The sequence below is a fragment of the Nothobranchius furzeri genome, chromosome 8, assembly GCF_043380555.1.
Source record: "Nothobranchius furzeri strain GRZ-AD chromosome 8, NfurGRZ-RIMD1, whole genome shotgun sequence".
NCBI classification, from domain to species: domain Eukaryota; kingdom Metazoa; phylum Chordata; class Actinopteri; order Cyprinodontiformes; family Nothobranchiidae; genus Nothobranchius; species Nothobranchius furzeri.
Genome location: NC_091748.1, coordinates 68,917,613 through 68,944,974, shown reverse-complemented (window position 1 = coordinate 68,944,974; position 27,362 = coordinate 68,917,613). Strand labels below are relative to the sequence as shown.

Below are 27,362 nucleotides of genomic sequence, written 5' to 3'. Positions count from 1 at the left end.
GAAGTGTCGGAGCGATATCACGATAACTGAAGAAATGAGAGGCAAACGTATTTCCATGGCGTGATGGCGATTTTCGCCATGCTCCCAAAGCCCCGCCTTTTTTCAAAACCTGCCAGTACTGGAGACCAAGTAACCTCAAGTTGTCTACTGCTGTTTCCCACAGAATCCTGGTGATTGGGTAAAAGGAGTCCAGTAGGGAGCTGTGAAAAAAAGAGTGGCGTGGCGGCAGGTCAAAGTTTGAGGCTTAGCCACGCCCACACCTTTCAACTTTTGAAAAATCCGACGGTTGAATTTTTTTCCCTATGTCTTACGAGTACATAGCAGAAGTTTGAAGGAGAATGGTGAAAAGGGCGACGGAGCATCACTCTCCAAACAACGTGTGCGAAAACCACTAAATCGCGTACTTGGACCAAAATGGCCGACTTCCTGTGCGACTTTGCACTTGGCTCCAAGAGACTTTTTTGTAGGTCCTGAGACAGCACATTAGTGTACCATATTTCGTAATCCTCAGTCAAAGCATGGCTTGGGGCTGACAGTTTTAATGGTCCTAGGGGGCGCTATTTCAGAAAATAGGCCACGCCCACCGGATGTTCACATCAGATCTTTTGATGGGCCGGACTAGGATCACTCACAAGAAGTTTCGTGACGATATCTTTGGAAATGACGAAATGGGAGGCAAACGTAAGGCCAAGGCGGTACGCCTGAATTCGCCGCGCCGCCACAGCCCCGCCCTCTGCCGAAAACTCCCATAAAGTGACGCCAAGCAACCCCCACTTGTCTTGAGTTACCAGCTACAAATTTGTGGTGATTAAGTGAAATGGGGCAATTTGGGACCTTTCACAGTAAAACTTGATCTTTTTGGTCCTGAGGGGGCGGGGCTTGTGTGATGTCATCATCCGACCATTCAATTTACTTTGTGGGTGGATGACGAATGACCACAGAAAGTTTGGTAACTCTATTCCATTCAGTTATGAAGTTATAGCAATTTAAATATTTTTGGCGAGTAGTCAAACTTCGAGGCCTGGCTCCGCCCCTTCAACATATACGAAAACTCAGAATCCTTATCTCATTTTGTTCGCCCATCCCTTCTGAGCAATTTTACACAATTTTTGAGACGATCGTGCGAAAAATGATCGAGCAATCCAATCAGAAACGGACCCTAAAAACGGCAAAAACGGCAAAAAATCGCCATTTCAACCCAAAATGGCCGACTTCCTGTTTGATATTGACCATGGTTGCAAGAGACTTTTCTGTGCGGACTGTTGAGTACTACAAGTGTACCAAATTTCATAACTGTACGATAAACTAAGCTTTATGGAGAGGGGTTTTTTTCACTTTGTAGGGGGCGCTGTTCAGCCATTTTCTTTGCGATTTTTTCGGGACCTTTAAAATATCAAATTTTTCACCAGGCCTGACAAGTGTGCAAAATATTGTGAGTTTTGGGGTATGTTAAGGTCCCCAAAAAGCTGTTCAAAGGGGGCACGGAATAACAAAAAATAATAATAATCAGAGCAAAAACAAGAGGCCTTCGCAGCGCTTTCGCTGCTCGGGCCTAACAAGGAGTGGACAATAGAGAGGGGGGACGGGTGCAGGCAGGGTGCTAGATAAGAAGATGCTCTCTTAAGAGCAGGGTCTTCAGGAGTTTCTTGAAAATTGAAAAGGAAGCTCCTGTTCTGGTAGTGCTTGGAAGGTCATTCCACATTTGTGGAACAATGCATGAGAAGACTAGTTGATACAACCCCTAATGGACACAGATTTGCAAATGACACCACAGGACTCCCATGAGCTCTGGTTCTTGGTCTGGGCCATGGGTCTTATTCTGGCCTGCTCGGGCTCTTTTGTCGATCTAGGGAGGTGCTGCCATGCCCCATAGAGCCACGTAGGACTCCCATGAGCTCTGTTTGTTGGTCTGGCCCGGGTGGGGCCCTGTGGTCAGACACAGGGGGTTTGCCATGCCCCGCTGGAGCTATGGAGGTCTCGTGCAGACTCCCATTCGCTCTGGTTCTCGATCCGGCCCGTGGGTCTGATTCTGGCCCGCTCAGGCTCTTTTGTTGGCCTAGGGAGGTGCTGCCACTCCTGGATCCACATAGTTCTCCCATGAGCTCTGGCCCATGGGTCTGGCCCGGCTTGTGCCCTCGCGGTCACTGTTCTTGTCACGATCTTGTTAACGAGTGATGACGAGAGATTTGTCTAGGACGGCTGAAAAACGTACGGTCCGGGCATAAGTGTGTAGTGTCATGAATGTCCTGTTTTTGACCTAAATGTCATGATCTGCTGCGTCTGCTCGAGCAGAGACATAAAGTCTCTGACAGCCTAATCTACATTAGATAGTGGCCAAGGTCTTTCATGCACTCTGCTCATCTGAACTGCTTCACCTTTGTTACCAAGACGAAGAACTGTTTTGATAAATACATAATCAGCAACTTTGTTATTACTAGGGATGAGCCGGATACTCGTTTCAGATGCGTATCCGGTACGGATAAAGCATTTTTGACGAGTACGAGCATGAAACGAGTAAAACTCGTAAATATCTGTAATCGTGCTGAAGGAAAATCCTCATTGGGTAACTTACTGTCTTCACGCTCTGCGATTGGCCAGTCACATAGAGCGCCCGCCCCTCCCTACACACAAAACTCTGCACCGGGAGCTCAGTCCGCATCCGGTCCATCCAAGCACACACACACAGACAGTAACGGATCTCTCTTGCTTCACTTTTGCTCACGTTTCTTCAGTGCTCCCTAGGTTTTCTTCAGTTCGCCTCTTTTTAAAGTTATTTAAAGTTATTTTTTCGTAACGTATGTGGTGTATTTGACAAGACAGCTGAAAACGGCTCGTGCTGCGTCAGTCACTATCTCCGCTCCGTTCTGTTTTTTTTCCCCTCTCTCTCTCCTCTTCCTCAGGATCCACTCCCTCTTTCCTATTCACTCTCTCTTTCTTTACATTTTTTAATCACAATTGTCTTATTTTTTGCTCATTTTAAATATATTTTAATCATTTTCTAAATTATTTTTTCTATTTTACATGTTTTGTTTTTGTGAAACGCCCTGTGATTTTTATCTTGAGAGGCGCTATAGAAAAGATATTTTCTTCTCTCTCTTTATTCATGCACTTAAATAATACTGTTCTGATTCTATTGAAAAACTTGTTCTGTAATAGTTCCTTTACTATTGTGATCAAAAACATTTAATCTCAATTCTGAGGCTGCTCTGTAAATAGTTTTCAAATAAACTTTACACATAGGAACTTCTGATCAGACTTAAAATGAAGTATTGGTTAAACTACACCCATTTCTGGGTTAGGCCACGCCCACTCCGAGTACAGATACGGATACAGATAATTTAGATGGTTGAACAGATACAGATACATATAGTGGTGTACTCGCTCATCCCTAGTTATTACCAATAATAATGTGAGCCCAATGTTCAATCAATCTGTGAAATGACAATGTTATTACTTGATATTATAATCCTGTGATCAGTAGTATTTTACAAGTTATTATAATCCTGGACATTTGCACTAGACACTAATGACACGTAATGCTAAAGTCACACGACACATTGCCTTTTGTGTGACCCAATCAGAACCTTTGTTTCTGGGGCTAGGCGTGGTTTTCTGTGGTGTTTGCATAAACCCTCTTTTGCATGTCAAATTCTGATTCACCAGTGAACCAAAATATGACAATTATAAAAACTATCCCACGCCACCTTTTCTTTAGTTCAAGCGTTCTAGAGAAGTCTCGGACCGGCCATCCGGACTTCCTCTTCAGCCATAAAGAACCTTGACAAGCTGGATAAAATCTGTTGCAAGTTACACCTGACCGCAACGTTCCTTCAGAATAAAAGCTGAACCTCACAACCCCTTCAGGGTCTTGCGTTTCTTGTGTGTTATAAATCTCCTACTAAAATTTAGAGTGAAACATTCACTCCCACTCAGAACTACTGCCTCTCTGGATCCGCTGGCTCTGATAATAATATTCCACACACACCATCATCATTCATCACGTCTCACTCCACCTTAGTTCCATCAGCACACAGAGTGTTTAAGTTAGTCTTGTTTAAATTGTGTAGAAATAAATTTCTTAACTATTTTAAACCTGACTCTCTCTTTCCTTGGAGTTAATACGAAGCGTCGCTTAATCCCTGCAGTAAAAAGTTCCGATCTTCTGGTTAAAATATTCAAAGATCCATCAGATTGATATTTCATGTTTCTATGGAACCTCACATTCTATGGTTCATAAGTAAGATGTAAACGACCCTTTCTTTACAAGTGGGTGGGGAAAATCAGCCTGTACATCGTAGGGCTTTATTATGGGATTGTTTTTAACCCTTTATTAGGGCTCTTGTGTCACTTTGAGCCACAACAATGTTTCATATGTTATATGAAGGCCCAAAGAATAATTTCCAGTTTTAAAAAGTTCCTTGATCTCGGACATCTTTAAGCATGTAAAGGTCGGTGTGTTGCGGTGGTCTGGGTGTGTGCATGTTTACGCTCATATGCTTCCATGTGAGTGAGTGTTTGTACAAAAGTACTGTGAGGAAACTGTGGGCTGGTGACAGGGCACCATTCAGTCACCCGCCACATTAAAGGAACAATCCTCTGCAAGGGTTTGAGTTTCAATGTTCCCCTTGTGCCAAATACCACAACACTCACCACGAGACAATTTTGTACAGAGTGGCTTTGTTAAGCAGACGTTGGCAAGACATGTTCCTCCTGTTTCTCTTCTTCACCTCTCTCACATTGCTTCCTGCTGCTTTATTGTCGGTAGTTATATAGTGAAGCAGTATGGAAACACACATGTGCAGCAATACGGTGACTCAACGTTTAACTTTCCTGTGTCTGGCAGAAGCGTTAACCCATCAGTTTGTTTGCTTTTGCCTTTTTTTTTCTTCAGTTGGATTACTTCCTGTTAAAACAGACAATTAGGTTGAACTTCGGCGTGTAGGAAGGGTCTGGTCTTCTGAGACCAGAACGGAAAACTGCGTTTACATGTAAGCACAGACTCTCAGCAGACCTCCGTGACTTTTTGTTGATAACTTGGCGGTCCGATCACAGAGAATCACACACTCTCTTACGCAGGGGTAAGCATGCGCAGACTCACCGTCCTGCAACCTCATCCAGATGAATCCATCACCCAGAACAGCGGACCTTTAATTCTGCTGTTTATCTGGCAGAAGTGCACTTGTTGTTGTCGTTTTTAAGTGTGAGCGCCGTGATGTTGCAGCAAATTTGAAGAATCCTCCTAAACGCAGACAATAAAATAAAAATAAAACATTTGCACAATTGTGTGAATTCTCCGAACTGTGTGGTAGCCGTTGTACTAATAGCAGTCCAGTGCCGTTTTGCTTTTTTTTTTAATTAGCGCTTTTGAAACCACTGTTTAGCAGCTTGTATGCTGCATGTAAACGCAGAGCGTCACGCCAGCCTACAACAAAATGTCAAGCGTGAAGTTTTGAAGGATGTCCCAAAATAAACCCTGCAATCATGACTTCCCAACATTAAAAGGATGGAAACATAAATATTGTGAGGTTTTTTTCTGGTATTGTATGCACAAACACTGCAAGTGTCTTCATACAAAAATGTCCTAAAAAACCCCAAAACAATGTTGTAACTGCAGGCCTGTATGCGGCGCTGTAAGGTTGCCACGGAAATGCAACAAAAACAAGAAAGAGGACGTGGAGTGTGCAGAAATAACTCGCTCACTCAGTAAATGTGATGGAAAATAAGCTTTACGGTAACATATTTTCTAGTAGAACAGATTAGATGTGTCGTCATAATCTAATGTGAGGAGAGGATGTACGGGGTGAACGTGTGTTGGCCCCATGCTGCCCCCACGCTCTGGGACTCGCTGCCTGTTACAGTTAGGCAGGCATCCTCTTTGCCTGTTTTTAAGTCTCGTTTGAAGACGCACTTTTATGACGACTCTCAGACAGAGACTCATTTTATCGTTTTACTGTTTTTACTGTTGTGTTTTGTCTACTGTTCTTATTGTTTTTACCTGCTATTTATGCTTTGTTTAGATCCTTATTGCTTTTGACTTTTTTGTTTTAATCGATCCTGCCTGTTCAGCACTTTGGTAGGACTCTGGGTTATTTAGTCTGCCGAGGCCTTTTATCAAATCAAATGTAAATCTGGGACAGTTACGCTCGCTTTCACTGATCTGTTGGCGGATTTGATTTATTTTAAAGTTTTACAGTATTTTTAGTTATTAAAAGCTGATGCATTAGTTTGGAAGAGATAAAATCAAAGTTATATTAAAGCTGATTTATTTTTCAGAGGCAAAAATAAAAAAAGCTGGTATCTGAAGAGCTTTTTAGGATGTCAGCAGATTTTTGCCCACTTTTGTATTTTATGGATTTTTATATAAACACATCTGCAACATCTTCTTTAGTCCACCAGGTTTTCATTCATTATTTGGACACACATTTTTTGGGAGCTTGTTTTCCTCGTCATCCTTTTGATTCACAACTTTTCATCTGCGGACCGATTGAAACCCCCCCCCCCCCACACACACACACACACACACACACACAGGCTTTTCCTTCTTTATTTATTTTGGCCAGTTTGTGTAACCAGAACCATTCCTGCATACTTAGGATTGGTTTTGGGGTTGAGGGAACTTTCCGGAGTGTTTTTTTCTGGGGGGGGGGCATTAGTACCAATGTTTTCCAGCACAATCAACAAGCCATATTCATGCTTCTCCGTCAGCTCCAAAAGGGAGAGACACGCACGCACGGACGGAGATGTTTTGCCCTCGGAGACGTTTTGCTCTCATACTTCTCGTCTCCTGGAGTGTTGCAAAGCAATTCCCTGCCAGGACAACAGAGGGCGTAGCGCTGTTCTGTGGTATCCTGTCATGTATCCAGTCCAAGATAGTGTGTTTATATTGTGTTTTTTGTATTTAAGAGCCTTTTTAACACAGAAAAATTTGTCTCTCATTCTCCTCCACCTCTTCATGCGCTCGCCACCTCTAAACCCACGTTTCCTGTCATTTCCTTCCAAAAATAAAACGCTTGTCACTGCGCATCTTTTCACTCCTCCAGTCACGGGGGAATTAAACGTTCATGTTTTTGGAGTTTTTTCGTGAGGTATTATTCAAGCTGCTCCGTGTCTGCAGATTGTTATCCTCGGCTCTCTTTATGTTTTTGAGGGCGCAATGGTGGCGGTGGAGACGACAGCAGTATCCTGACCAATCACAGGCTTGCGCTGTCCAAAGAAAAATTTGGGGTAGCACAGTTGGTTCTTGTGGTAATGCCGGGAGCGTTTAGCCAGTGATGATGCATTGCATTGCTTATTTATTAAAAAATCAATATGTATTCAAAACACCTAACCCAAATTTGAGAAACACAAAAATGTCAGAAAAATACATTTCAGTTATTTGAAATATTATTTCCAAATATATTTTAGACATTTTTTTATTAACCTGTTGCTGTTTTCACAAAACAAAACAAAACATCTTTTCTCTGGAGAGCAGTAGAAACATTTAATTTATTACAATTAATTTCAGATATCTTTTTTATTATTTTTTTTACTAATTGTATAAAATTTTATTTTGTTTTCCATTTATCTCTTGAATAAATAAGAGGAATTTATGGTTTAGTTTAACATTAATATTATTTATTACCACTGTTCTTTAGGGGGACAGCAATTTTTTTAGGGATGGCCATGGCCACCCCTGGCCACCCCGTGGGGCGCTCCACTGCTTTAAACAAAACTTTCTTATGAAAGTCTGCATAAAATCTCACATGAAGCAATCTCAGCAGTCCGTGTTGGTGTTTATATTTAAAATAACCACAGCGAGATGAGCGAATGGCATGGGCTGAATTGTACGATTATCTAAAAGCCACTCAAAGAGGGGCTTGTCTTTTTGTTGATCCCTAACCCAGCAGTCTGGGAGGTGTTTCCATCATCGCTTCAAGCAAAAGCTTCAAAAATCCACAATGGCAACCAGAGAACAACCTCTGGCTTTGATCAGTGAGTTGTTTCACCAGATCTTTCATTTTACAAAGCAGCAAGTTTGACTTAAATCTGACTCTGGTGTTGAACAATAGCAGCTTTTTTTATTTATGTTTTGACATTGAGTGTATGTTCCATCTTTTCTAATTTATTTTCCCATTTTTCTCTTTTCCTATAATTTCTCCCTCCCAGGGCCTTTCATCCATCTTGAAGCTCCCATGAACAACATAACGACCTCTCTGGGTCATACAGCTGACCTTCTCTGCCGTGTCTCAGGGAACCCACCCCCCACCGTGCGCTGGCTGAAGAACGATGCCCCCGTTGTGCAGGAGCCAAGGCGGGTCTCCTACAGATCCATGCCGTACGGATCACGTCTCCGAATTCGAAACCTAGACACTACTGACACCGGCTACTTCCAGTGCGTGGCGACCAACACCCACGGCTCCGTCTCCACCACCGGGGTGCTGTTTGTCAAGTTTGGTGAGAATAAATCAAACCTCTCTGGGATGCAGATGCTCATCTTTTCCTACTAAAGATTTAGTTCCTTATGGCGACTTTCATCCCAGCTGATTTCTCTTTTAGTTGGCTGCAGCAACAGAGAAAAAAACCTGGAAGCAGTATAGTTTATTCTGTAGTAAAGAAAATCTCCTTGTCTTCTTTTCCAGATCCACTCCCTACACTTCTGCCAGGAAGGCCCGCGTAAGTTCCTCAACACATTTCTCTTCCCGTCAGTCAGATCATACAGATGAAGCTGTGGGGAAAAATCAGTTTCTACACAAAGATAAAATATTTGGATTTACAATGGAGTGTGGTTTCTAAAATGCACTGCAATGTTGTTTTCTGTAGCACATTATTTGGTGATGCAAAAAATGTCACTGATTAACAAAAATGTAGTTAATTTACTAATGAATACATAATATACATGCTTTTTTTTTTTTGCTATGTGGGTCTCTACTGCCTCTATAAACACAGCAAACATGAACCAAACTCTATCCATCTGTTTTCTGTCAGTGTTTGGTTTTAGGAATTATGTGCCTAAAACAAGCCATTTCAAGAAGTCCCCATTTATGACATCACAAATGGGGAAAGAAGAATAGAGCATGCCAGAGAGAGCTGCTACTCGTGGAGCAGCATTTCTTCTTTCAGCTGATAGCAGCTTGAGTGGATGCTAGGTGAGCGTGGCCAGCTGCACCTTGATTTCTTAAAGTGACAGTGCACTGAAATGGCTCATTCTGGAAGGTACTAAAAATGCCAAGAATAGCGTTTCAAAAATCGCTTAATGTGAGAGAGATTTAGTCCAAAGAACTTCATGGACATGTTTGGTATCAACCGTAAAACTATTATAACTTAAGAAAAATAGTCATGTCTCATTTTAAATATAATAAGGACTCAAAACCTCATTAAATAAACTATCTCGTTTCTACATTCAATCATTTTTGTAGTTTTTAGACTGCACTAAACCCCCAAAACATAAAACGCATAATATTAATGTTCTAAATAAAAGCACAGGTTCTTCTGTGGCTCACTTGTAAAGTAACACAAATCTTGAAATCCCAAAATCCCAAATTGGTTTTTGTTTCATCTAGATTTAAATATTACATTTATCTGAACTTTTAAAGGTAGAAGCAGTTTTTTAAAAGTGTGGTTCACTGAAAAAAACATTTTAAATGATTATTTCTTATTATGATCAGCCTCTGAGTTTTTCATGCAGGCTAAACATGAAAATAGTCTCCTACACCTATCCTCTGCATTAGCTTCTGATAGAAAATATATAGTGAGACTCTAGGATTAGAAAAGCCTGACAGATCCGTCACACTGTGACTTTACATTCATGGACTCACCCATCATGACTCCCAACGGGGTTTAGCGTCCAGGAAACAGCAGAGAACATCTCAGCTAGTAGAAGCTAACTGTTAGCATTAGCAACTCCACCGCATGGCATTTGCTATAGTCCTGAATTTACTGTCATTATATCCAAAATCAAAAGAAAATGGTGAATGAGCACTTGGTTTTTCTCTTTTTGTTTTTAACATTCTTGACCTGAAAGAATGATGGCTGGTCTGTGGTGTAAGGGGAGAGTTCATTGCATATTTACCTTTTTAAATGTTTTGTATACAATTATTATATTAGAATTAGCTGCATTTCTTTGAAAACAAGCAAATAGTTTTCAGTAATTAGAAGGTTTGCTGTCAGGCAAACAAAAGAAGATCATGCTTTATGTGGGTTAAAAAATGAAGGAGGGAAAAGTCTTGTTGGAATCAAACTACGATAAAATAAGAGAAGTTTTCCACTAATTTGGGAATAAAAGCTTTAATAAGAATCTGGGAAAGAGCTAGACATCTCGCTCCAGATGACCTGTGTAGTCCAGCTGGCTCGGCGCTCACCAGGCTGTCCTGCAGAGATCTGTTCGCCAGACCTCACTTGGCTCTAAAAACAGCTTTAAAAATTTAATATCAAGTGAGTAATTTGCTGGAGGTCAGTGGGATGGCCCGAACTCTAGTCTGTTTGGTCATTTTACCTGATTCTGATTAGAACTCAACAATCTGTTGTTACTTCATCATAAAACTAACAGAAGGAATAAAAATGTGAAGTGTTTCTTTTTTGTTTATTATGGTCTGTGACATTCAACACCTAAAATATCAGATACTAGTCAGTTTAGATCAGTAAAAAGGATGAAAAATTAAAATGTGATTGAATGTGAAATTTTTGGGCCAATATCCAATATTAAGATCACTGTTATGGCCGATAACTGATATTTGCCGATACCGATTTACTGACATTAATGCTTCTAAAATTTGCAATTTTGTATAAAATGAAAATTGTTAAAGCTGAATTTACATTATGTACACACACCACACACATTTCCGCTTCTCAAATGATTACAATCACTGTTTACATGACCAAACAATTACACATCATCATCCTCACCCTCTGAAACAGGCAAACAAATGGAGACAAAATGGAAAAAATATTGGTTGTTAATATCGGCCCAGTTTTATTTATCGAACCGATACCGATATGTTAAAAAATGACTAACATTGGCCGATACCGATATTGATGCCGATATATTGTCCATCTCTAGATTTTAGTGTAATAATAGGGCTCCCATCAGGACTGTTAGTGCATCTTTATAATTAGGTATCCTGGACTGTACCTAAACATTTGTTCCTTTTGTGAAATGTGCCGTAAATCAAAAAGGCTCACATGTGTCTCTGGTTTCTGCTTATAACTTTTAATGGTTGCCCAATTAGCTGCCAGCTGTTTGAATGTACAGCAAATCCGACCACGGCTCAGATCTCTGTTCAGGGTGGCAAATCAAACCAAAGCAATCCAAAATGTTTCAACAAAGTCAAATATTTCACATTTTTCTGGCCTCACCGCTGCCTGAATGAAAATGTAATCTAAGTCCAGTGGGTTTCTTTTGCTTTGTTTTGACATCTCCTCGGTTTTATTGGATAAAACTCCACGACTCTCCCTGTTCCTCTAATTCATGAAGCGTCAAAGGGCTTAGACTGGATGATTTTCCCCCAATGACATGATGGGAAGGCTCACTGCCATGTTCCAGGCAGCATTCGGCAAATCTCACCCGTTGGCACGAAGAGGATTTTGCACACTTCCCAAATCCTGAAAGCAAATGTAGACGTGCACGTCCTCTGTGTATCTGCTTCTGCCATTGGATTTTGTTTAGATGTTGTTGTTTTCTGTTTGTTTGTTTAGTTTTTCTGTGCGAACACCACAGTTTGTGTTACAGACTTGTGGTTTTCTGTGGTGTTTTACTGAAGATGAATGAAAATGGAAAATTCGCATCAGGAACATTACTTTCTGATTATCACAGAGGTTGAGATGGTTTCTTATCTGAGGTCTTGATCCAGATTTTCCTTTTAAAGAAACAACTTATCTAGAACACGCAAAGCTGGATGTATGGATGGATGGATGGATGATTGAGGGGTGGATTGATGGGTGGATGGATGGATGGATGGATGGATGGATGGGTGGGTGGATGGATGGATGATTGTGGGGTGGATTGATGGGTGGATGGATGGATGGATGGATGGATGGATGGATGGATGGATGGATGGATGGATGGATGGATGAATGGACGGATGGATGGGTGGGTGGATGGATGGATGGATGGATGGATGGGTGGGTGGATGGGTGGGTGGATGGATGATTGAAGGGTGGATGGATGGATGGATGGATGGATGGATGGATGGATGGATGGATGGATGGATGGATGGATGAATGATTGAGGGGTGGGTGGATGGATGGATGGATGGATGGATGGATGGATGGATGGATGGATGGGTGGGTGGATGGATGGATGAATGATTGAGGGGTGGATGGATGGATGGATGGGTGGGTGGATGGATGGATGGATGGATGGATGGATGGATGATTGAGGGGTGGATTGATGGATGGATGGATGGATGGATGGATGGATGGATGGATGGATGGATGGATGGATGGATGGATGGATGGATGGATGGATGGATGATTGAGGGGTGGATGGATGGATGGATGGGTGGGTGGGTGGATGGATGGATGGATGGATGATTGAGGGGTGGATGGATGGATGGATGGGTGGATGGATGGATGGATGGATGGATGGATGATTGAAGAGTGGATGGATGGATGGATGGATGGGTGGGTGGGTGGGTGGATGGATGGATGGATGATTGAGGGGTGGATGGATGGATGGATGGGTGGGTGGGTGGATGGATGGATGGATGATTGAGGGGTGGATGGATGGGTGGATGGATGGATGGATGGATGGATGGATGATTGAGGGGTAGATGGATGGATGGATGGATGGATGGATGGGTGGGTGGGTGGATGGATGGATGGATGGATGATTGAGGGGTGGATGGATGGATGGGTGGGTGGATGGATGGATGGATGGATGATTGAGGGGTGGATGGATGGATGGGTGGGTGGATGGATGGATGGATGGATGGATGGATGATTGAGGGGGGGATTGATGGATGGATGGGTGGATGGATGGATGGATGGATGGATGGATGATTGAGGGGTGGATTGATGGATGGATGGATGGATTGAGGGCTGGATAGGTGATAGATTTATCAGGTAATTTAATTTAAAAATGTGTGGCATTTTTTGGGTCTTGTCATCAATGTCACAAAGACAGATTCATTAAAGTACAGCTTTCTTGCATTTTCATCACTAATTGAAATAATTCTCATTTCCTCGTGTTTTTCTTTGCTGCCAACTTCAGAAGAAAGGGTGTTGGAGTCCATGTATGATGGCAGTGAGCTCTGAGGTCATTACAGAGCTGATCTACAAAGACAGGCCTGTAGTGACAGCAGCAGTAATGTGCTGATTGTCGCCGCCGCTCATCGTAACTGTCACGCCTGACTCATTTGCTGTGAAGTGAAGGTGGCGGCCGTCACTAAGATGAGGTCAGCTAATGATGGCAGGTGATGACCCCGTGCGTACCTCATCCTGCAGCTGTTCATGCATCACAACTTCTGCTCCTTTTTGAGCTAAAACCTCTAGTGCAGAGGTGTTTTTGCATTGCACAACCATTTAAAAGATTCTCACTCCCAAACCAGTAAACATCAGGACTTCCATTTCCCTGGTTTGTATTACCTGCAAGTATTTCTCACAAGTTTGGGGGAAGGAATTTTTTCCACCCGTCTTGTTGAACCAGAGCACAACACAGACTTCAGGTCCTGTGTGTTGTCTTTCCTACGGTCTGAGCTCTGATTTCCATCCCCTCCACATCAGGCTGAAGTTTACACTCTGTGGTGAGCAGAGCATTACCGTTGTGTGTTCACACATATCCTGAGGGCTGGTGGCTGAGAGCTCTGAGGGTTTAGCTCAGAACCAGGCAGAGGAGGACTTTAGGGCAAACTTAAAGAGCAGAAAACATGGAATATAGGCAAATCTTTGAGTTAAGTTCATTTAGATTGAAACTTTGTGGCATTCTTGCGTTGTGTATTTTTTAAAATCCAAATTACAATTTAAAGACTAAGTTTACTAACGTTTACAGCCCATTTGCAGTGGTGTCTAGTACAAATGAATACCTTGTGAGTCAGGCTCTATAGAAAAAAGCTCTGGCACTCCTGTTTCAGGAAGTAGAAGTCAGTCGGAGGAGAGGGGAGACGTTTCCTTCTTCTTTGTTGTCTATTTCATCTGTGCTCACTCAGTTGTCCTTTCATTGTAGATTTTTGGTGTGTGTGTTTGTACTCGTCTTTATAAACTTAAGTGGACACATTTGAACCTTTAACCTGCAGCGTGTGGACATTTCCACATTGTGGGGACATTTGGCTGGTCCGCACAATGACAAAACACCCTCAAACGTTGTTTTAGAGGTATTGTGTGAATTAACTTTTGGTTCAGGTTAGTGATAAGAATATGTGACAGGGTGAGTGTCATTGTATCCCAATTGATCATGCGCCCTGTCTACCTGGCCAAGGGGATGTCCCTTTGGCTGACTGGTAAACGCGCATGACTCTCACCCTGGAGTCTGGGGATCGAATCCCGCCCTGGCCCTCGTTTCTCCACCTTGCCACATTTGGCGTTGTAGGCAGGATCCATGTAGTACTGTCAAGTAGGACCATGGAACAGGTTATTTTTAATGTTGTACACAATTTGACTTGCATTTGTTGTATAAAAGCTCCTCATAAATAACGTTTGATTTGATTTAGAAGACGGCAGGATTTGGAGTATTACTTCCTGATATTCAGACATCTCACCTCTGATTGGCTGACAGCAACATGGCTCTACAACGGACTCCATTTGCTTTGCAACGTTGATATTTTATCTCCACAAACAACACAAGCCTGGAGGAGTTCCACCGTGTTGTGCAGTTGCTAATGCTAACAGTTAGCTTCTAATAGCCAGGACATGCTCTGCTTGCCCTTTGACGCTAAACAGCCTTCCCCGTTACAAGTTGAGATGGGTCAGTCCATGAATATTTACACCTAAAGTTAATATCAAGTGTCTCTAAAAGACATTTTTTTAAAAAGCCCGTGTATGTGTATGTGTGGACACAGGGCCTCAGGAGGCGAAGTGAGGGATGCTGGTCTTTTTTACCATTTTTTGGTCTTGAGTTTTGCCCGCTCAAAGTTTTAAGACTTTAAGCACAAAAATAATTCCAGCAACCTCTTGCAATTAAATTGCAATCAAAGTGAAGTGAATTGAGAAAAAAATTATGCCGATGTGAAACCAGATTTTGTCCATTTCAAGCCAAATAATCAGACATGGGAGGTATGCGAGCGTGCAGGACCCACAGGTCTGGGATTGATTCTAGATTTCAAAAGGGAAAACTTAAGGACTTTAAAGACAAAACATTCCAGTGAAGTCAAGTCCTAAATTAGGGAAATTGACATTAACTTATTTGATTTTTGCAAACTAGCCGAGTTGCTACAAAAATACGGGAAACTCGGATAGAAAATGTTTAAACGGGTTTTATTTTAGAATATTTTTATTGATCATATTGTGTCAAAAAACAGTGGTTTTCAATAATGCCAGTGAGAAACATAAAAGGTTAACAAAGTACAAATTACATTTTCTGATGTGAACCAATCAAATAGCACAGATCATCCAACCCTTTGAAAACCTCTTTAACTGAGTTTTAGTGTTTGTGCTGATATTATCTTCCTGATTCACCAGTTCCAATGACCTTTGTACAATCTTTCCACCAATTTACGAAGGCATGCAGATAAACTAGAAGACCTGTTTTTGTTTACCGTGAGACAAGTAGGTGATTCTTAAAGGGGCATTATGGAAGTTTGACAGCCAAAACATGTATAGAAATAATACATTTCTTCTTCATACATTCTCCTGCAATGCCCTGGTCCTGTAGAATGAGCCCTGGCATTTTTACTGTGATTGCCTGTTTTTCTGTAAATTCACAGAAAAAGAGAGATGCTCGGGTCGAGCAGGCTGCTTCATGCGAGTTCACGCTCAGGCATCGCCCGTAGCATTTGCTATCCGTAGCTTTAGCAGCAGAGAGGGAGGCAGTGCCACTTTGTTGCTGATCCTAATGCCTAGTGACAAACCTAGCTACATTTCTGAGGACCTTTAGCTACTTTCTGTAGAACTTTCTTCTAGATATTTCCTGCAAATTAGCAACAAAATAGCCATTTTCGCTCCGAACCATTCTTTGAACGTTGTTTCAGCTGTAATCAAGGATATAAATGTTACAGATACAAAATACATCACTGGCGCTTTAGCTCACCTTGTAAGACGTCAGACTCTCGTGCAGAAGACTCGGGTTTGATTCTGGATGTGGACATAGTTTATTTAGAGTTTATTTTTTACATTAATGGTATATTTTTTACAGTAAGATGCCCAAATTTTTATTTGAGACTCGTCGAACAGCATTGAATTCACAGATAAAAAAGATGTGGGTTCAACTTTAATTTTGGAACAATTTTTCAAGCAAGGGAAGGGAATGATCTGAGCATGCAGGAGGACTGACCCATCTTAAACCTTTGTCGGCTGTGCTGAAGAGAAAGGTACAGAACCAAATTATTTAATTAATTAGCTGCGCGTTCTCCTGTCCTCTGTCCTTCAGGCCACACACACACACACACACACACACACACACACACACACACACACACACACACACACACACACACACACACACACACACACACACACACACACACACACACACACACACACACACACACACACACACACACACACACACACACACACACACACAAGGGACTGTCTCAGCTGTTATTTTCGTTAAGGAGTGTGCACGTACAGCATGCGCGCCTCGTGCACGAGCCTACTATTGAAGCTGCCGTTACGCTTTTGGCCTGAGGGGGCAATCGCGAGCATGAAAATTCTAAACTCTGTAAAGTCCCTTTAAGTATCTGAGAAATGGAGGCCATTCATTGAACACATCAATAGCAAAAGTTATATAAAATAACGTTAAATAAAATATAAATAAAATAGTAAATGCACTATCCTGGACCGGATACATGACAGGATGCATCTGAAAAGCGCTACGTCCTCAGTTGTCCTGGCAGATTTTAACTTAAACGTGTGTAAAACCATAAAATATGTGTCTCTAATCTAAAAGTAATGCTTAAACTTTTACAAGACATCCGAGCTTAAATTCAGCTTCCATCATTTGTTGATAGAATATTTGGTTTGGAACAATTATAGTTTGAGGTTTAGGATAAAAACGTCTGAGCTCGTAAGAACTTTCCTTTTCCCTCTTTTTGTTGCCGTACTACTTTTCATTTACAGAAAAGGTTTTGTGACTGAGGTGGCGGGAGGTTGAGGGGAGTGAAAGACAAACTGTGTTAGCACTGAGGGAGCGTGGTACCATTAGCGTGAGGGGGAGGGGCTGCGTGTTTGTCTTTGATTCTCAGGTCCTGCGGGGTCGGCGGCACTCAGGTGTGATTAGCTGTGTGAGCTGACAGGTTTAGGTATAAGCTCTGATCAGAGGCGGATAATGACTTCCAGCGAAACGTCTAAAGCGCTCTATTTAATTTAGTATTTTATTCATAAATTTAATAAAAAATATGGTTTTGGGTAACTTTCTGTTTCTGGGAAGTTGTTAGTAAGGCCTTCAAGTTACATTTCACATCACCTAAAATGGCCAAAGGCCACCCGTCTCTGCGTGAAGGAACCTCTGTGCAACAACCAAGATGAGGATTGAGCAGCCAAATATTTTAATCTAGAGGATAAATTCTGGTTTTGCTTTGGCTAGTCGAGTAGAAAAACATCTCCAGATACACACAAGTAGTTTTTCATAAAAAAAGGATCCCGTGTTCAGTTTTCTTTCCGCTGAACACTATAAGGTTTAACATCATTATTTTAAAACACCTAAACTGTTGACTTACAGAATCTCGACGTTCTTAATCTGACAGCAGCCATAAACAGTCCCGGCTGGAGGTTCTGTCTGTGTTTATAATAGCGGGGTTTTCTCCCTGTTTGAAAAGATTAATACCGCTACACCCTGGCTGTCGAGGCTGTTTAAATTTCCCCACCACTTTTCTTTCAACACTGGCAAAGAGGGAAAAATAAGCCATTACAAAAATAGCCTCCCTTTTCTCCCCCTTTCCTCCCAGCCTCCTTTTCCTCCAGTCCACTCTGTAGAGGAGAATAAAGACTGCAGGTTTAACAAGAAACAGATTCTCTCTGATCTGTGCTGGGTTCCTTTTCTGGATCTTTTTTAATTTATTTAAAAAAAATTCAGTAAATTAACATTTTCTGTTTTCTAAGAGAAGTTTGGTTGATTATCTTTGATAAAACTTTATTTAGTGTCATAGTTGAACTTTTTATTGGAGCATGTAAATTAGTTTAATCTGGGTTATCACGGCTAATGTTTTTATACCTGCAGCCCCGGGACAGAGGCATGGAAGCGGCGACCAGTTCCAGAGTTTTTACTGGTTCTGAACGTCCACATCTGTGTGATTCAGCGAGACTTTCTATTTTCTTTTTCTGAGTTTGCAATTAATTTGTCAGCTGAGATGTTGTTTGGATGTAACCTGACGACTTAGAGCGATTACTCCAATCAGGTGTGTTTAACTTTGATATAATATAAACACACATTTTGGATAACGTGTGTGTGTGTGTGTGTGTGTGTGTGTGTGTGTGTGTGTGTGTGTGTGTGTGTGTGTGTGTGTGTGTGTGTGTGTGTGTGTGTGTGTGTGTGTGTGTGTCAGTAGTTGCTGCATTGCTGCATGCAGGAAAACAGCAGACTCACTGCAGATGGTGCTGCAATTAGCCATCTGTCAGCACGCTGTATTAAATTGACCTTGGAGCAGATGTGTAGCGCGCCGACGATCCAATTATACTGTCAAGGAATCAAATAAATGGAGGGAAAAAAAAGAAAGTAACATAAAAAACAAGAAGCAATTTGACTTTATATGAACGCACCATGTCGTGTGCGTTTCGCCCTCTGCAGTTGACTGACAAATTAGCTGAAGGGAAGCAATTTCCTCGTTTTCTGATGATCTGAATATGTTACACAAAGTAGATCCTAAAGCTTGACCAGACTTGTTTACGGACATCATAACATAGCTCTGACTAGGTTGTATCCACAGTGTCTGTGAGGGTAAATTTTGATTTATTAGGACTAGTAATTAGACCCTATTAAGCTTCTGGGTGTGTTTGGAAGTCATACGATATGGAGGATTTGTATTTGAACAAAAATCAACAAACTTTCTTTTGAACAGCAGCATCTAGAGCTGAGGGCAAACCAAAATGCTAACCAAGGTTCCACCTACCGCTCGTGTGCACAATTTTATGATACAGTCGTGAATCTTGCTTTCATCAAACATTCCTTTCAAGTTTATGAAAGCACACATACGCTTGTGTGCTTTCTTACATTCCTGCTGCTCTTTTACAGTAATGCAACCATCTCACATTTTATTTTCGATGGAAAACACAAGTTTATTATGCATTCGGCTTCTAACTGCTGCCTTAAAGGGACATTTGGCTATTTTTAGTGCTTTTATGTGAAAATGTAAATATGACTATCTTACTTGATAACTTCCTGGTTGGCTGCTGTTTGGAGTAATTGTATTTACATTCTGTGGCTCAAGTGCAGCCATGACTGTTTGCACATGAAAAACAATGCTCCCATAGACTGCTATGAAATGATGGAAATGTTATTAAGATGGTTCAACATTCGGGTTCAACTTCAATTCATTTTGCATTAACGGTGATTTTGGCTGAGATGTTGATGAACTCCTGTCTGACGTGACCCCTGCGTGCACAAAACGTCTTTACTTTTAGCTGCTGGTGGTCAAATAATTGTATTTATGCGTGTTTATAATGTGTAAATTAACCTCTAAGAACCCAAGCCCTTGGAAATAGAAAACAGATTAGAAAATACACGTGAAAATGCAGAAAAATACAAAGAAGTTAAATCTTTTTTTAATATATGTATTAATAGAATGTCACTTGGGGTTGTCAAATTTTAATTAATGATTAATCCAAATCAAATCAAAGATACTTTATTAATCCCAGAGGGAAATAAGAGTTTCAGTACACACAATTCAGAGATCAGACATACATGGGCAAGACACATGACAAGAACTGGTGACTGTGGTCATTCGCAACCCTGACTCGTGCTACCTTAATAGAGATAAGAGGGTTACATGAGGATTGGTTCAGGTGGAGGGAAAAAAAAGGCACTTCAGAGTTACCCTCCACCAGGAGGGCAGCTTTGCTCTGCAAAAGAAAACACCTCAGACAGAGATATGCAACCGACATCAGACATCAAACAACATAAGTGTCCACTAGGTGGGGTGGTGGGTTGGCACTATCCCCACTTCAGTTCCTGCAGCCACGATGAAGCAGCACATGTCACCTCAGTGTGGATAGGGGGAGGAGCACTGAGGGTTGGAGGGTTGCAGTGACCCTGGAACGTTTCAGCTGCCCTCCCGCTGACCCGCCAGGCTGGGAAAGGATACAGAGTTGAGTTGCCATAGCGACGACACATTCCACATATCTTCTGGGGGGGGGGGGGGGGGGGGGTGTTGGAGCCTTGCAGGCTCAAGGGCACCAGATTCCAATTAGAAATTGTTTTGGGGCCAGACAGAGATAATTTCCTCTCTGTCTTACAGTTTGTTGGTCCTCAACCATATTGGACGTTAATCGATCCCAATCCGTGCTGATTCGTCCACTCTCTCCTTGATGGCCATCTTTTGTGCCAAAGAATGAATCTCCGCCAAAGTCCTAAGCTTACGATTCATCTCGACAATTATGTGAGTCTGTGAATTCACAGCGCGGTGCAATCCATCTCTGAGCTCCGGGATCAGGCCAATATTCCTCGACAGCTCGTTAATTTTCCGGTAAGCCAGGTAGCCTCCAAGGCCAATGAGCAGGAAACCCGACACCAACACCACGAATATCCACACGTCTTCAGAGTCCTCCACAGACAGCTGAGATAAACAGATCAAGTTCCACTGTTTCCAGGAGTCCATGATGTGTCCAACTGGGTCTGTCCTGGCGGGGCATCGGGGAGCCCCTTCTCCCGTTCTCATCGTTGAAAAAATGTTATCAATCGCGTTGAGCGACCGGCTGACGAGGTCCATTTACGTGAATTTCAGTTTCCAGAAAAATGCAGAAGCAGCCGTGCACCCAGCACACACAGACAGACAAAGGCCTTGAGGATAAGATATGGAGGAGAGGAGGAAAAAAAGCGTCTGCACCCTCCAAGAGCCAGAAGAAAAGGTAATTTTGCAGAAGCAAACTCTGAACTGGGCTGTGACACCAGTGTCACCACGGGTCCTTACGGGTTAAGGTTTAGATGAATTTATGAATGACTTTCCCTGATGAGACATTACAAACATTCAGGTTAAATCAGCATCATTTTGAAACACTCTTTGTACATATTCATATTATGCATCATTAGAAAGCTTGTGATTCCACTGAGATTTGCCAATCAAGAATAAAACCATAACTGTAGGCACACAAACAATTTTGTCTGACCATTCAGAAATAATGTCTGACTCACCGTTTAAAGCCTCGTGTCATTGCAGGAATAGAGCCTTCTAAAAGGTTTTTACTTCCATAAGGGTCCAATCGAAGTTCTCCAAGAAATAGTTAGTCCAGGACCCTTCTAAGTCCAAAATATTTAACTATTGAAAACCTTCAAAAATTCCCTCAGATACTTCTTTTTATGCTAACCTCCGTTAGCATCGTCACATTAGCTTCAAATTTTTCCTCAACATCTCACTGGTCAAACAGGTGAAGAACTACCTCTGCTGTGGCAAAGTCTTCAGCTATTGGCTGATGAGTGAATGCTCACCTGTGTAACCAGAAGCAGCTGCGGTGCCACATTTTGTTTACTGACGTATCAAATAGTCGTTGAATTTGGAAAACGATGAAATCTCACACGGACCTCATGGTCTGCCTCCACACTGAGTAAGAACCGTCTAAACCTCACCTCTGTGAATATATCAGCCATTGTCATTTCTTTGACCGATGAATAAAGCTTGGAAATTTTTATATGACCAACCTTATTGTAAATAACATAATCCCATGTAGAAGAGCTATAACATGAAAAGCAGTTAATAAAACAATGTTTACGCAAACGTGTCTGAAGGCAACAGCAATGCACTTTGGTTTTGACGGAGCTTGCCTAGCCTTTAGCTCATCAGTCCTACTATTTTGCCAAAACGGGAGGCTCTTCAGAAACGTAATCGTAATGGATAATATATTAACTAACATGTCACTTCTGCACAGAAACACATTAACGTGGCTGAAAATTCCCTCTAATACAGCAGCACAGTTAGCCTGTTGTTATTACAACTATGTGTTTGGTTGATTTATTTAGGTGTCGTAGTAATTTGTTTTGAAAAGTCAGAAGACAAATGAGGTCATGCATAAATCTGTCAGCTAAATATAAATAAGCAGTAACTTGTTAGCTTAGCACTGAGACACAATCAGAGTTCTGTTCAAACTGTTCTGTCCTGCTCTGAACTTGAGACCGTTATCCACACCTTCATCTCCTCACGCTTAGACTACTGTAACTCTCTTTTCACGTGTCTGAGCAGAACCTCCCTGAACCGTCTACAGGTGGTTCAGAACGCCTGTGCTCGGCTTCTGACCAAGTCCTCCAAACACACCCACATCACCCCGCTTCTCCTCCAGCTTCATTGGTTGCCAGTCAACTTCAGGGTTCATTTCAAGATCCTGGTTCTGGTCTATAGGGCCTTACATGGACAAGCACCATCTTACATTGGTGATCTTCTTAGTCCCTACACCCCCAGCAGGTCCCTGAGCTCCAGTGATCAAAGCCTACTGGTTGTGCAGCACCAGGCTAAAGACCAAAGGTGACAGATCATTTGCTGCTGTGGCCCCCAGACTCTGGAACTCTCTCCCCCTGAGCCTGAGATCAGTGGACTCAGAGGTCTCCTTTAAAAAGCAGCTGAAGACTCACCTGTTCAAGCTGGCTTTTGTATGACCTTCTTCAACCACTCTCTCTTTATTCTGCTCTCCCCACCTATTCCACCTTCCTCAGGATCCACTGATTTCCCTCTTTCCTGTTCACTTTCTCTCCTTCTTAACATTTTTTTAATCACAATTGTCTATTTTTGCTCATTTTAAATATATTTTTTAACATTTTCTAAATGCTTTTTTATATTTTTACATTTTTGTTTTTGTGAAGCGCCTCGTGATTTTTATCTTGAGAGGCACTATAGAAATGATATTTTCTTCTTCTTATTCTTCTTCTTCTTCTTCAAACATTACAAACCTCACATCTAAAGCTCATTGAGTATCATGTTTCTTTAATCACACAAATATTTACAGCAGCGATGGCCTCCGTTGCCCTCAGATACGTTACCCTTAATCCCCAGTAAGGCGGTTTGTTGTTAAACAGTAAAAAATCTGAGATGAGGAACAAAAAGGGTTTTTCACAAGAGATACACGCAGCTGAAATCCAAGCGGAACCAGCCTCTTCCTCCGCTCCGTCGCCCCATCGACCTGCACCATAGAGCGGCTGCTGTTTTTGGTCACAATAGGCTCTTAACTCAGACCCAGAACGTGTGTGTGGTGCGTTGAGAAACTCTGGATTTTGGTTTCACTCCGGCTCTCCTCGGGGCCAGTGTCAACACGGCTGCGGCTCTCCGATGTTGGCCAGGACGGATGATGATTTGCTCCGGACCATGAACGTTCAGACTGAGGGAGGGGGTGTGTGTGTGACTGGCCGGCTTCGTTTCTGAATGTGCTTCTCTACTAAAAGCTGGCCCACTTTAGCCAATGTTTTAACACGTCAGACTTTTCCGAAAATGATTTCACTTCAGGTTTCAGTTTTGTAAAGCGTGTGCTTCGCTCGTGCCGTGGAACCTGCCAGCAAAGGGCCACCGTTTAACAGAGAGTAATAACATAAATAAATAGAACAGAATCCACAAATTGCCTTCATACGTATGTGTCAAATAAGGGAAACGACCTGCTGAAACTTTCTGGGCAGCAACAATAGAAGAGTTTTGTGTTCGTACTTTTTGGGGCATTAAATCCTACTTTTCCTAAAAGTAAAGTTTTCCAACTGACCTTTCTTCACTTCTTCCTTCCTTTTGCACAGCCAGGGTAGACCGAGCCGTCTACCCACAAGCGGTTAACACACCGAGTCAAAGAGCTGCACACAGTCGCACATGGTTAGTTAAGGCCTAATTGCCTTCTTGTTGTGGATTCTTTTTAAGGTGGTGCTGATTGATTGGAGATCAGGGCCGTAATATGGCTCATAGGGGACAAGCCCTTTGACATGACCTGGTCCCAGGGCACCGGGGCTGCTTGAAACCAGAGATCCCAGGGCGGCTCTCCTCCCCTCCCACAAGCCTGGTTGCCTTTCTGCTAAATTCTGCTCCCATCAGTTGGACACACACTCCACACACACACACACATACACAGTCAAACATATGCAAACACATACTCTAGGGGACTGTCGTGGTGTGTAAGGCTGCTTTAACTATTAAACCAGTTTACATTATTAGTCATTAGTGAGACTTCAAGTCTGTCTTAACACGTTTCGCCACACACTACGGTTTTCTTACACTACTCATTATTAGCACAGCTTTCACACTCGGATTGGACGTGGCCCACTTCCTGTTTCCTGTTTCCCAGATTCCCTTGTGTCAGTCTGTTGGTGATGCTGTTGGCAGGTCTGGTCAAGGTCATGTCTGGTAACGTCTGTGGTTTAGGACTGTGTGTGTGCGTGCGTTTTCCAAGTCACACACGCACACACACACACACACACACACACACACACACACACACACACACACACACGCACACACACACCTCCGAGGGCTTCGAGGCCTCAATTGGGGTTTCCCTGAACTCTGCCCCACCATGAACACACATACACACACACTTCTGTGCAGAAACACAGGAACATACATGCTGACATGTATGCATAGGGAGCGGTGGCGGTGTGTGTGAGAGAAACAGAGACGGCCACAGTGTGGCAGGAGTACCTCTGGTTATAAATGGAGGCTTTTGTTTGAGGTTTGCAACTGAAACCTGCACGTCGCAGCTAGAGGATATTCAGTCATTTGTAGATTTAACGGGTTTATTGCAGTTTGATGTTAAGAAAGTAGATAAAGGATGCCCTTTCCATTTTATCAGTGAAGGTCAGTTTTTTTAGTGGGTTTTGCCATTACTCGTCCTGGCGCCCATCAAATTGCAGGCGCATGACTGGGGCGACATTTTGGGAGAAAACAATTCCCTCTGAATGTAGGTCCCATTTAGTCTCAAATACATTTAAATGTCAGCTTTAAACTGGTCAAACAGTCCTGTGTTAATTATTGATGTAACTACAAGGACTCACTGCAGAATGCTGTCCTGCCTCAAGCTCATTTTGCTGCTAAAATCAGGAGTCAGTTTGAAGAAAGGAAAGTTAGAAGGCCATTTTGTGCAGTTCTGTGTAAAAATGATAAATAATTACTGAATATGTCTAAATTCAGGGGTTACACCCCTCCAACTATGTATTTTACCACTATTACCTCACAGCAACGCATCAAGGATGTAAAGCAATCAGAACTGATGTGTGAGCTCCAAAAACAAACCTTACAGTTTTACTCTCACAGGCGGAGCGTTAACGCTATAATGCCCCGCCCGATATAAGAACGTTATCCCAACACACAAACAGAAATGTAAGCGGCTCCAGAACTGTTTGTCCAATGATATTTCACAAATCTCTGTACTTTAGTCAGATTTTCATCACAAGACTATTAAATTGAAACTTCATGGTTATATACCAGTGCAATATTGGCAACAGATGGAAAGTTGGCACATCTGATAAATACATTTCTTAAGGAGCAGATTCACTGAAAATCCATTCATCCATCCATTTTTGGCCGCCTATCCTGGGATTTTAACTCCTCCATTCGAGGCAGGACCTCATCCCTGACCCGGAGAAGGCATTCTACCCTTTTCCGACTCAAGACCATGGTCTCGGATTCAGAGCAGCTGATTGTCATCCCAGCTGCTTCACACTCTGCCCCGAACTGCTCCAGTGAGTGCCGGAGATCACGTTCTGGTGAAGCCAAAAGGACCACATGTAAAAAGCAGAGACTCGATCCTTAAGCCGCCAAAATGGATCCCCTCAACTCCCAGAAGTCTTGTCCATAAAAGTTATGAACAGAGTCAGTGACAAAGGGCAGCCTTGGCTGACAAACCACTTTTTACTTATTATTTTTGAAAGTGATCCGGCATTCTGTTTCATGCAGGCTGAACATGAAATTAATCTCCTACCCCTTTCTCCTGCATTATCTTGTAATAGAAAACGGACAGAAAAACTCTCGGTTCAGAAAAGCCTGACAGATCTACGTCACACTCTCGCCTGACGTTCATGGACTCACCCATCTGAACTAATGACAGGGAAGGCTGTTGTTGGTTGAAGCCTGGTTTATGCTTGACGCATCAGTGAGGTCCGCACGGCTCCACGCGGCCAAATTATGTCATTTCAGCAACCGCGGCCCAAAGTTTCCGCACCGCGCCGGACTGTCCGCGCGGAGAAACATGGCGGACTGGCAAGAGCTCATGGTCGCAGAGGTTCATCAGCACAGACATCTTTATGATTCGGCCCATAAAGATCACTGTGATCAAAATATTGTTAATAATTGCTGTCACTGTTGGAAAAGACAAGGACACGGTTTATACTTCTACTATGGTGTGTTGTAGAGTGCATGCTAAACAGCCCTATGCCGCCCCCTACAGTCTGGGAGAATATTGGCTCACAGCGGAGACGAGACAGATATAAACACCGCTAGTTCCGTCTCATTTCACATCCGCACGTCTCATATCTGCGTGGAAAGCACATGCTTCAAGCATAACTCAACTTTTAGTGTTCAGGAAACAGCAGAGAAAGTCTCGACTAGTAGAAGCGAAGCATTAGCATTAGCATCTCCGCCACACGGCAGAACTCCTGCAGGCTTGTGTTATTTGTGGAGATAAAACATCAGCATTGCAAAGCAAATGGAGTTGCGTTACTGTCGGCCAGTCTGAGGAGAAATGTCCAAAAACCAGGATGTAAGACTCGAAATCCTGCCGTCGGAAGCTGCTTTCCTCCAGCTGACTCTCTATGTCCTCAAACAGGTGCACTGGAGCTTTTCCCCCCATAGAACAACTTACAAGGTGTTTATTTCTACTAGAGACTGCTGCAAATGTACTAAGTAAAGCTGACCTTTAATATTCTTGCTCAAATAACGTGATGTAAAGTTGGAATTGGTGTACAGGTTTTTAAAACGCTGCTGGCATCCGCAGCGAATATATCAGGATATTGGAGCTAATCTAAAGGGGATATATTATTCAAAAATTCCTTTTTGCATCCTTTTTGTGCTGATGTCTGGGTTTGTGGTGCCTCTATAAACGCTCCAAACGTGATAAAATATCCATCCATCCTGGTTTTCCAGGTAGAAAATTTAGTTTTTTTAAAGTTTATTCAAGTCCAGCGATTAGCT

At 42.4% G+C, this 27,362-nt stretch overlaps 1 protein-coding gene across 2 annotated transcripts in view; it reads left to right on the top strand.

The window, feature by feature from the left end:
* Positions 1 to 27,362, top strand: part of ror1 (receptor tyrosine kinase-like orphan receptor 1) — a 213,759-nt gene that overhangs the window by 163,393 nt on the left and 23,004 nt on the right. For both annotated transcript variants that reach the window (XM_054752124.2, XM_015970992.3), the window contains 2 exons: positions 8,146 to 8,433; positions 8,619 to 8,652. In XM_054752124.2, the coding sequence (XP_054608099.2) occupies positions 8,146 to 8,433; positions 8,619 to 8,652 (322 nt within the window). The remainder of the gene's footprint in view (positions 1 to 8,145; positions 8,434 to 8,618; positions 8,653 to 27,362) is intronic.